The 12364-nt window shown below is 47.3% G+C and overlaps 1 protein-coding gene across 4 annotated transcripts in view; it reads right to left on the bottom strand.

Annotated features, from left to right (window-relative positions):
* LOC116942400 (monocarboxylate transporter 5-like) overlaps positions 1-12364 on the bottom strand; it is a 28601-nt gene that overhangs the window by 14815 nt on the left and 1422 nt on the right. For 2 of the 4 annotated variants that reach the window (XM_076067041.1, XM_032954279.2), the window contains exons 2-6: positions 11082-11214; positions 9309-9452; positions 6776-6937; positions 4337-5071; positions 1271-1482 (exon numbers count right to left, since the gene is read on the bottom strand). In XM_076067041.1, the coding sequence (XP_075923156.1) occupies positions 1271-1482; positions 4337-5071; positions 6776-6937; positions 9309-9452; positions 11082-11214 (1386 nt within the window). The remainder of the gene's footprint in view (positions 1-1270; positions 1483-4336; positions 5072-6775; positions 6938-9308; positions 9453-11081; positions 11215-12364) is intronic. The other 2 variants (XM_032954281.2, XM_032954280.2) reach the window with 2 other exon arrangements.

Raw genomic sequence — 12364 nt, 5'->3', positions numbered from 1 at the left:
AGGAATTTAAGAATAGGAGTGTTTTTTTAAAGCATGTCTTAATGATTAAAGCAATTTCATGTGTGTTTAACTAGTTCAGTGCTGTAGTATGAGTAGAGTTATGTTATTTAATATTAATTTCCAAGGAGAACCTTGAAAATGTGAGTTCTGATATTCATGAAATTACTCTTGCACTAAAATTTTAAAAAGGGGCTGTGCCGGATTATTCAATAACAATTTTCTTGTTTTTTCGGCCGTACATTGAAGCAAGGCCCGAACGAAACTTTCAAATACTTTCTTTTTACGGGTCAAGACATGAACGCACACCGCAGCGACTGCTGTCACTGCAAGAGATCTCTGCAGTGACAGACTTGACTGAACGCACTTAAATTGGAAACACAAGATTTTTGCCAAGCTAAAAAATATATTGATATTTTTTTCGTCACTTTATTCGCGATAGCAGTGGTGGCGCGTGTCTGTGTTTCCGGCGCTGTGGGGACGAGGGTTTGTGGACAACGCAATGGCTGTGAAACTCCCTTCCCGTGGGCGTCGAGGAGCTGCTACAGTATGCCCTGGATCGCCAGGAGAAGGTGGTACAGAAAATGTGGACTTCAACTCATCCCTCTGCACTGGATAGAACACCCACCATGGGTTTCCCCGGGCGCACTGGTTTTCTCCGAAATTAAAACTCATGAATTAGTTGAAAAAATGTCACTTCTGAAAAAGAGCTGTATAGTTTGGTGGGCCTTACCTGTAAAAAAATATCGAATGAAATATCTCACCTACCTAGTCATTAAATGGTTTAAGATACGAAGCTTGATAATACTGCTAAAATTATTGTCCTTAAATGCAGACTGATTAATCAAAAATATCAACCGTGCATTTTATTCAGAGGAAGATCTATTAAAAAAACTTTAAATAATGACTACTATAATTTAGCTTGGAATATATATAGCCCCTTTGTCAAAGCACTGCTGGTTGAGGGCCACCCCATGCCATGCAGGTCGTAGGGGTTGCTTAACCATACTTCACCACGCTGATCAACGCGGTTTCTGAAGTTGGGGAGCATAGATGTGGGTGCATGGAAGTGCAGCGCAATAATGTATATTGCTGCATTGCCCTTTTTGCTGCCCACCACATAGCCCCAACAGCCCAACAACAAGATCCCTGTGCGCACATGTTGGTCGCTCATCCAAGCCCTATCCAGGGTCAACCCTGCTCAGTTTCTAAAATCTGAATGTGATTGGGGCACATTTCACGGTGATTCAGTCTAAAGGCCGACGTCAGTTACCAGCACAGGCAGGAGGAGGGCCATGTAGCCCCCGCAGAAGATGGCAAACACGATGGCGTAGGCCATCAGGCTCGTGAAGGTGGTGGCTAAGGGAGAGAGCAGCGTTGTGATGCCGCACAGCAGCAGGTAGACCGTCAGGTAGCGAATCTTGGGCACGTAATTGCGATCGGCCACCCACCCAGATGCCAACTGCGTCAACGTCTCTGTGATTCCTGAATGACAAGGAACACAGGGAGGGGCAGCCATGATCATCGCACCCGAGATCATCGTGAGCATTGTTGTCCAGAGGACACAGTATTAAAGGGTTACCTTGAGATACAGTGGCTGAATGCCGTGTCTCACATGTAAGGGGCGTTTTTCTGGGTACCCCTTAAAATTGAAACAGAAAATATGGATTATTTTTGTTAAAATTGCATCGCCCCCCCCCCCCCCCCAAAGCTCAGAAATTGTTGTTGGCTGAATTATTATCCGTGTCTCCACGCTGCACAGCAACATGATTATCCATGCAGTCCCAGTTTAGTAATGCGCTTTACAATAACTACTGCAGCATTGGATTGTGCGCTGCCGAATGGGGTTATGACTCGAGGTGGTTCAGCGGTGTCTTTTTGATCCTCAATGTTGCTTTATATATGTTTCATGATCTAAAAAGCAATATTAACAACGCTACAAACGTAACACTTAGGCTTTCGCCACTCACAATTATGACTGATATCGGATTTGTTGGGCCAGAACTTGGCGGGTAAAATGTCAATGTGTGTTGTACACCCTCCTCCACCCGATTTGTACCAGTACTGTATCGGGTTGTTCAATGACGATCGGATTGCTCTGCGAGGTGTAAATGGGCTACATAGGGTCTCTGTGGTCTTCATGGGAAAAAAAACTACTAAAAAAAGTGTGGCTATACCAGGGCACCCCACACCTGAATTTGCGTGGTATTTCAAGGACACACTGAATTTACAATCCGACCAGCTCAAATTGTGTTTTTCTTATTGATATTTCCACACCTCTTTTATTTGATTGCAATCGAAAACATTTTGAGTACTGTGAGAGGCGTTGCATTTTGCCTTGCTTGTTCTAAAAGAACCTTCATGCAACGATGCCATGCAGAGAGCAGTTGTGGAATAAAATACATTTGTGTCCGATATATATTTTTAATTATACAGGGTGCTTCAAAAAATGTTAACACTTAAATGGGACTATCGTTTTTTTTTAATGGAAAAGGATCGGATAATACACTGTAACGTGATAACAAATGTAATGCTAATAGCTTCAAAAAGTCAAAGAGTCTCCACTTGTTCGCTATTATTGTCAACACGTGCCTGGAGTCCTCTCCAGGTGGTCTCCAGAGCCTGGAGGCAGCAGCACATTTCTTGTGGTGTTGTTGCAAATTCTCAGAAGTGTTAAATAAATTTTGAAGTACCCTGTACAGTAATGTCCTGTTTTTAACACTGTACTGATAACCAAGTCTGTAGTAAACTACAGTACAAACAGCACTTTTGCAATTAAATTAAACTATTTATTCAGTCTCAGAGGAGGCAGCGGGGCAGATTGGGGTAGTCAACCCGGTGACTTGAGTTGAATTCCCAGCCACGGCTAACATCGGTGGTGAAAAAATATCCGAACCAGTCCCGGGCCCCCATAATTCAGCAGCCTGCGCTGATGCACGTGATAAACTAAAGTCAAACAATTGCCCTTTGTTGACAATGGCTTGGGGAGGCCTTCCACCCAACACTGGATCGACAAAGGGCTGTCAACTATTACGATTATAATTCATTTTCACAAATCTTGGTGGATGTCTAAAGTGCGTTGCCTCAGTTGGCAGGCACTCGCATTCTTGATCTTTCACTCTTGGAGAGAGATACAGTACGCAATAGATATCGGTGCGGAACGCCACTGGGCAGCACGTGATGTACAACTCAATTCATTGTGTAAGCACACTTGATTTTAGTCCTAGAGGGTGTTCTAAATTTGGCCACATAACATCTGTCCACATTGGGTTTCAATACCACGCGACGGATAAATGCGCGATGGGAAAAGTACCGGCATTTTTTATTGCATTCCGAAAAGGGTCGCTATGTCTCGTAAAAAAAAAAACACAGTTGGACAGAGTGCCAAATTATATTTAAAGCGCACGCTTTTATTTTTGGAGTAAGGCGGTGGTGCCGCATGTGGTTGCGGTGTTTACACTCTCATTGAGCACCGCAGCCGGTTTGGACGCAAGCGGCATACACTCATCGTGACGGGAATTAAATAGGGCACATCTTTCGTCCATCTTTCGCACCATCTGAAACGACTGGACGTGTGATTGCAACCTGCAGTATCCCGTATGCTCTGTTGCCTAATTGACGCCCTGCCAAAATCCTGAACAGCAAACGTGTCGGTGAAGTTCAGAGCGGGGTTCAACAACACTCCGATGTTCTATGACGTGTTCACATGAGCTGGGCAAGCCAGGCTGCTAAAATGTATTTGTGTTAACAAAAGCAAAATAGGCATGTGTTCCAAGTTTTTGGGATTCACCTGAAAAATCCCAAAATTGGGCTTGGATATGAAATTTCAAATAGTCTGGAAAAAAAAGTTTGCTTCAGATGTATCCAAAAATATGACGTCTAAAGGAGTTCCGTCACTTCCACAACGCAACTGTCGTGGTATCCTCACCAAAAGTACCATCACGTGACGGAAATTTTGCTCAAATTATTAAAACGTATTCTTTTTCACATTAAACGTGTTGTTTTACGGTGGAACTTTACGTAAAAAAATAAAATAAGAATGTAATGTTTGACATTATTTTTTATTCAGTGCACAAAGAATAAAAGTCGTAAAAGATGCACTTCAAAATGAATACAAAAGAAACAAAATCCTAAATTGTGTAAAAAAATCCGATGTCCAAAAAATTACATCAGAGACTCCTGCCCCACACTAAATTTATTACTGCCCCTTAATGGAGATCTTGAGTTCCAAAAATTGAGATAACTGGCATGTTCAAATAAATAATTTAACTTCAGTAATACACCTATTAACCTCGTCATCTGTAGTTGTTGTTTGCTCAGATACCCGCTCTTGGCTCACCTGCCATGGAGATGATAAGTGATGCTTTCATTGGATCGATGCCCAGCGTCTGTGCCCGCGCTGCCAAGTGGAAGTATGGAATGAAGTATGCCAGCTGGCTGAACACCACAGACCACGTGTACACATGGAACAGCGGTTCCCTGAGCAGCGAAATGTCCAGGAGTTTCTCCTCCGACTTCGGCTCTTGCCCACCGCAAGGCGGGCAGGACGTCGCCCCCCTCTCGTCAGCAACCTCCACGTGCACGCGCTGGCACTTGCGCCTCGCGCTCACGCGCTGCGGATTGTTGCCGGAGTTGGCCGTGCGGCGCCTTTCGCTTTCCGCCTCCGCTCCACGGGAGGCGCCGTCGCTGCACGGCGACCCCGCCCGGGTCGGCGTCGCCCTCCGCCCCGGCGGGGCAGCGGGGCCCTTTCCGCCTCCGTTGGGAAGATCCGTGCTCTCTCCAGTGTCGACGCCTGTCCTCCTCCCGCTGCTGGCATCGCCGCCTTCGTAAGTGTGCGCGGCGTTGAGCACGGGGGCAGCATCCCACCTATTCTGCTCCTGCTCTGCCGCTCCGCGCCGTTCCCCCTGCGCCGGGCACACGATGGCGATGTCGCCCGCTTGGTCTTCGTTCCCCGGTCCGTGCGCCGACTTTTCGATTTGTGCCGAACCGAGGTCGTCCAGCAGGTGGATCGGTCGGAGCAACATTCCAGACGGAATCAAGTTCAGCATGAGGGCGCCGAGGATTAGCAGGGCTCCTGGCGGTGGCAGAGGACGCGTGCACACGTGGCGTGGAGAAGAGAGCACATTAACAGACGTTAGTGTAGCAAAAAAACACACCGTTGCCACGCATTCATACGCTGCCTTCGGCAACCCCGCACTGACCAGCAGGGTGAAGGATGTTCAAACAGCCCCCACGACCCACACAGCGAAAGGGAGGCCCTCGTCCAGCAGTGGGTTGAGAAACGGGCAGGACAGGCATGCGCACACGTGTGTAACTCGTGCACACGTGTGTAACTTGTGCACACGTGTGTAACTTGTGCACACGTGTGTACCTTGTGCACACGTGTGTAACTCGTGCACACGTGTGTAACTTGTGCAACATGCTGCATTGTTTTCACGCGAACTAGAATTGCTCCCAGACGCGTTCATTTAATGTCGCTCATTGTCAAAGTTGAGAAAGTAGATTTTAATATTCTCTGATTCATCGAGTGTATTTTTAAGCACAGTGTCATTTTAGGGAAGTGCGTTTCCAATGAATGTCCATTTTCATTTAGGGGAAGAAATAGTATAATTAATAAATGATGGTATATATATGGATACCGTCTCTGAAAGTATTGTGTTTGTAAAATCTGCCATCAACTATCTCGGGCAATGTCCTAATGACATTTATAAAACACGAATGACATTTATACAAATGTCATTCGTGTTTTGCCTGCAGTTGCCGGCATTTGGGAAAATCAATCGGAGCTTAGTAAACAACTCTGTCTATTCACTCTGTGGAATGTAGATCTGCATGATTAATTAAAACTACTCCTACTCATGACTCTTATATCACATCATCTGCACAAAATGTATTCATCTCCGTTATGGTGATGCTGGCACTGTGCTCGTACTTGCATCGGTTGCAGTCGCACAATTTAAACCCTGAGTTAGAATTTTCTCCCTCCGCAACCTTGCAAACAAGGTAACATCAATAGTACATTCGAATTAATAATGAACGAAATTCTGTTTTTATCGAAGCAGTTAATGGCTCGGTTAGATTCACTGGGACAGTGCTCATCTCGTGTTTACAGCCCTGAGCGACTGGTTCAAATTCTCCCTTCCTATGGCAGGGCTGAGTTCACCCACGGTGGCTAGGAGACGTTATCTTCCTCGCCTGTTATCCAGGAGGTCGGGGGTTCTATTCCGACCTTGACGCCTGTACATTTGGAGTTTGCGTATTCTCCCCGTGGTCGTGTGGATTTTTCTCCAGGTCCTCCGGTTTTTCCCTCCACATTTAGAAGCACGCATGGAGATTATTTAGATTGTTTTGCTGCTATAAATGTCCAAATGACGGGCCACTTTGTTGAGCTATCATTTGTGGTCAGGCTGCTTCTGAAAAATAAGTTAATACCTCAGTGGGCTTTTGCCTGGTAGGATGGGGATGGTTTCGTTGTATTTGCATGTGTTTGGGTGATTTGTTTAACTTTCTTGTACTTTGCACTAATATCACGTTTTTGTATTGTTTGTTGTTGTAACGTTCTTCCCCGCCGCTACCGGGATAAATATTTATTATTCCGATTCCGAAAGGCTTCGTGAGACCGGGGCACAGCGGCTACCGAAAGACCACCGAGGCGTTTGCGAAGAACATTGCGGGGCCACTCAGTCGCCGTCCAATAACGACATTGACAGAATCGATTTTGTTCGGGGGGTGGGGGGGGGGCGGCTGGAGTTTGTTTCAAAAATAAGAAAATTCCTACCTCGCCAACCGTACTTGTCCAGCAACATCTGCGTGAAGGGTGCAAGGGCGAAGGTGAGGCCCATGCCGGAGCGCGAGATGGCGTAGGCTGTGGAGAGGCGCGACTTGAAGTAGCGTGCGGTCATGATGCTCGCCGACTGGTAGATGAGGGCAAAGCCCAGACCTGGGTGGCGACAGGAGCCCCGTTTGGGGGAAATTCCACGTGACCATGGCGGGGGCCAGGGGGGGGGGGGTGGTGGGCGAAGAGTCACTTCGCCCACGGGTTACTGTGCATCCACCGATATGCAACACCCACTGGATGCCACTGCGGTCGACCAACCCATTGGATAACCACTGTTGACTACCCACAGAATGTTTTTATTTTTAGTTTAGCAACCTCGCGAGATGATGAGTTTAAGTAGACCCGGGGCTAGCGTTGGAAATCGCACGCTTTTTTTAATTAACTCGTAAGCTCTTTGAGGGGGTCGCAGAACAGCCCCACTTTCACTTCTGAGAGACAGTCCACTTTTAACGTTTAAGGGTATTTTTTCTTAAAAATATATAACGTTTAAAATTATTATAATAACGTTTAAAATGATTACTAGCATCATTGTCAGAGAACTCAGGGACTATTATTTTTCCCGATGATGCTGGATGTAATTACCAGCGAAACGTCGTACTCAACACACCGTTGGGCTGAAGTAGAAACTAATATGAGTCTTGTTTACGTGACAAATACCTTACTAATTGGCTGTGTCGGGTGGTGGAGGGTTACGACACATTTATACTTAGGTGATGTCACCCAAAAACTTTTACTATTAATAATATTGGTCGCGAAAGCTTACTTTTAAACTGCCCCAGGATGTCCAAGACAGCGGTGGCTCTTTGACATGAGAACGCTGGGTCATGCGCGGAGCGGAGAGGGCATGCATGAGGGCAGCGATACCCTCCATGGCTTCCCAGGAACTATTTCGAAGGCACATTTTGTGGCGTGGGAGGCACGCGATGTCCCGTGAAAAAAATGTTCCAGTTATTTTTGTCTGAAATTGAGAGCGGATGATGGCAGAAGACCAACCGGGAGGCTTTATCTTGGGAGTGTTTTTATTAAATTGTAGGCTGGCTGGAATCACTGCTGCCCGCATATCTTTGTGTGTTTCCTAATGATTGATTATCAACTGCCCACGTCTCTACCCCATGCCGCCCCTCTTGCCTTCAATTTGGCTTCGGCGTACTGTATTGAACTGGCTGCCAACTTGTAGTGTACGCTGTCTTAATTTCAGCGGTTGCACAATCAACTGCATTGCTATTTTTAAAGACACATAACCCTCCCCGCTCCTCCCAATGAAATATGTGTGTGCTAATAATACCTGTTTCTTAGTACAAAGCAACTGAACCAGAAGCTTGTGGCCTTTTGAGTGCAGGTGTGTGCAGAGAATGCTCGGGGACTTTCATGGAAGGACAGGTTTAGGTAATGTGGAGGTTCGGAGCAACTAAGTGCTGTGGTTGTGATCAAGACCGATGGGGGATACAATCGGTGGGACACGTGGACAGGGTGGTGGTGGCAAGGTTACCGAGACAGGCATTGGAATGGCAACCAAGAGGTATGTGACCAATGGGAAGACCCAAAGCCACATTGTGGTGACGGTGAGACCGTGGGAGCAGGCATCGAAGGACGGGTGTCAACTTTGCAACGATTACGCCTCTTTGGCAAATGGAAGGGAACGATGTCAAGGTGTCGTGGCATCAACGGCATTGGCCACAATGACCTATTTACCACGACATGATCATATGCGACTGCGGTTACTCTAGAGCAGCGGTTCTTAACTTTCACTGCAGCTTCTTTGGTTCTTTCGGTAAAGTCACGTAGAATGAGAATAAAATAATAAAATAAAATAAGACAATAAAATTCTCACGACGTTTCGGCCACAACACAAGTAGCCCTCTTCAGGTGAAGTAACAAAACTGTCGGGACGACATTGGAGCTCTGTCGTCCCAACAGTTTTGTTACTTCACCTGAAGAGGGCTACTTGTGTTGTGGCCAAAACGTCGTGAGAATTTTATTGTTTTATTTTATCAATTTATTATTTTATTCTCATTCTACGTGGTGACTTTACCGAAAGAACCAAAGAAGATGAATCCTTGCAGTCACGAAAGATTCAAATCGAAATTGCACTGCAGCCTTGCACCCTTATGGTTCTCAATCGATACATTTTAAAAATACGTAATGTTAATAAATACAAAGGTTTTATGAAACAAAGTAGTTGTACTTAAGTACACGCGCTTTAATTTGTGTCGTCGATGATTTCCCTTTATAAAACAATCTGGCCGTGTCTCGCTACCCCCAAAAAGGGCATCTCGCACCCCCAGGGGGTGTGTGCACCCCAGGTTAAGAACCACTGCCCTCGACCGCTTGGTACCATCTTCCTGTCCAACAACAGATGCCGCCGCACAGCCAGAGACCGACCGCCAAGCCATCCCACTCTGCGCTCGTTTTTTTGGCAAACCGCTGCCGGCAGGGGCGAAAGGGTTCGAGGGCATTGGTTATGGTCACTTACCTACCAGCACGCCCAGAGTAATGTACAGGAAGGGCACACTCTGCGCGAGCACAGACACGAAGAAGCCCGCGGCCACGATGACCCCCCCGAGCACGGCCGTGCCCCTCTCCCCCAGTCGCCCACATGACACGGATGCCAGGGGTCCTGGAAGGGCAGCCAGCCAAAGGAAGGCAGAAGGGACGATGGTTATCGCGTGCGCGTGCGTGTGTGTTGTTACTTGTTACGCGGGGAGCGGTGGTGTCGCGGTTAGCGTGCTGCGCTACGAACCCGGCGACCCGGGTTCGATTCCCGTTCAGGGCCAACACCCAGTGACCATTATCTCAACCGGTCCTGGGCCTCCCCTATGTAGACTCAGCATCAAATGAGTACCCGGTGCGGTGTAAACATCGCCACTGGGGAGACAAAGGCGGCCGGGCGTGGTGTTGGCTACCCACCCCCTCGTGTGCGAGCACCTATGAAGGCCGACACGGCACATGCTAATAGCACTTGCCCCAACAGTCTGCCAAGGCTATACGGGGGATCTTTGTCACTTGGCACGTGGCTTTAAAGTAAAAATGAATGTGTGTGTGCGAGTGATTGTACCGTTAACGGCGCGATGGACTCGACAGACCCTGTAACCCTCGTTCAATATTTAGCGACGAATAAGTGAACCGGTGCTGGGCCTCCCCTAGGTCGACTCAGCCTTCAATGAGTACTGCACCTCGTGTAGTGTATAGAAATCGGCACTGGGGAGACACCAGCGGCCGGACGTGGTTGCTGGCCATCCACCTCTTCGTGCGCCGTGCCGGCATTCATAGGTGCTCGCTAACAGCACTTGACCCAACAGTCGATTATAGGTTACGCGGGGAGTCTTTGTATTCGTTTTTGATGCTCTGCCGAGGGCATGCACATTTAAAGCAAGATGCATTCCGGGAGCAATTGGTCTCTTGTGGTATTCAGTGAAATGTATCTTCTCCGGGGTGATGAAGAGCACGTGATTGGTGGACCCTATTACCCCCTAAAAAAATACCAATGTTATCTGCCGCTTGGCACTGGGGCAGTTTTGCGACCACTTTTGGGATCGCTCCTCTTATCCGTAGAAAGTAACAGTTAATGGGTCGATTTAAATTACGTAGAAATGCACAAATTTCCTTTTTTTTTTACTTTTTTGCTGAGCTGCCCGGTAAGTGGAATCATTTGTAAGCAATCCTGACGAGCCTCGTGTGATTTACGCTTTGGAGCCGACGCCCGTCAGGTAGCGGAACGTGAGCGATTAAAGCGCTGTCTGTCACGGGCCCGGCAATTCGCCTCGGCGTGGCGAATTGCCTCGATCGTCGTCGCAAGCCACAAAAGCCCCCGTGCATAAATATATTAACGATGCAAATCAGTGCGAGCTGCTGTACAACAAAAATTGCGTCTTTAAATTTAATGTAAAATACGATTTTCAATATAAAACGGCATTATTATATTACCATTCACAGTGAACGATTTACGCATTAAAGGTCTTTTTTTATATTTAAATGTGGAGGGAGTGAACAGAAAAAAAATGCAGCCGAGCCACATTTTCGCGTAGCTATAGTGCAATGAAAGTGCATTTTACAGCTTCGCTCCTGGCTGGATGAGCCTGCTTGATTGAGCAGCGACTCCAAAGAAGAGGCGAACCTTCAACTCAGCGGTGCAAGCGCAAGTCTTAATGGAGGGAGAGACTGTGATGGGTGAAAGCCACCGCGCGCGGCGTCTGTGAAGGCGCCCGGCTAAGAGGTCCTCTTTTGTGCGTCGCTCAGCCGCGCTCACCGGCCATGAGGCGTAGGCTGGACATGATGGATCCAATCCAACTGATTCGCTCGGCGTTCTCCGAAAACTCCTCTTGGAATGCCACGAAGAAGAAGCCGAAGGATTTCAGCATCCCCATCACCAAGACGTTCACCTGTCACAGGCAGATATTGCTCTCATTGACTGAGGTATTTTGACATTATTTCGCCGTCTATCCAGCCTCCCCCAAACTTTGTCAGTCACGGCTTCTAGAGTTCTGTGGGTTTTACCCAGAAGTGGCCCCACCAAACCGAGTGAGTGGTACTGCCAATGTGCCCTGCTTTTGTTAAATCTTTAGCTGTAAGTCATTCAACATGTCGGCCCTGAAGAGGAGCCATTTCCTGAAACGTCAGCCCGTTATAAAATACTTAGATTATAATACTTATCCTGATGATAATAATTTACGGCCCATTGTCAACCCACTGCTGGATGAGGGCCCTCCTGCACATGCCACGTCAGAATTGGACGTTGTTCGAGCAATAGGTCACCACACGGGTGCCCAAGATCGGGTATCGCTCACCAATGATGTTAGCTGTGGCCTGAAATCCAACTGAAGTTGCCCGATTCACAGTGCAGTGAACCTAACCATTGCACCACTGCACCAACCCTTGTTGTTGATCGCATCTTAATATATTGTACACCACTGTAAAACAAACCGAATAGGGCATTTTATTCCTGTGAAATGAATGGGATCCTAAATAATTGTTAAAATCCAGTGCGCAGACCAAATTCCACATTTTTGTTAAAACAAATGACTTGCAAGTAATATGAATAGATTAAAATACACACGTATAATAACTGCTCCTGCATAATTAAAAATAGCCGATTTTTTTTTCTTTTAAAACGGTTAATGAACACCATCGCCGGCTCTCACGCGGTAAAACAATGAAATAATGAACTCGGATTTTGTCTGCTATTCCCCCCCTCCCCCCCGCATCTAAGACGCGTTCGACGACGAAACATTTCACCAACACCTTGCAGCAGCCTCAAGTAACAACAATAACAACGACGCCGCCGCGGTTTGAGCGTGGAGGCGAAGTCTTCTGGCTCATTATAACGGGAGAATTTCACTTAACCAGCCACCGGCAGCAGCAGCAACAGCAGCAGCAGCAGCCGAAGCAGCAGAAACAGCCGCAGCAACAGCAACAACAGCAGCCGCCGAAGCAGCAGCAACAGCAGCAGCCGCCGATTGCCGCCAAGGGAGCGGTTGTCGCCAAAGTCCGGCGAGATTCACCGACGCGAATTTTTCTTCCACTCGCCGCGCA

This window comes from Petromyzon marinus, chromosome 14 (assembly GCF_048934315.1).
Source record: "Petromyzon marinus isolate PM22_M1 ecotype Great Lakes invasive population chromosome 14, UKy_Petmar_22M1.pri1.0, whole genome shotgun sequence".
Classification (NCBI taxonomy): domain Eukaryota; kingdom Metazoa; phylum Chordata; class Hyperoartia; order Petromyzontiformes; family Petromyzontidae; genus Petromyzon; species Petromyzon marinus.
This window is presented reverse-complemented; position numbering and strand designations above follow the sequence as displayed.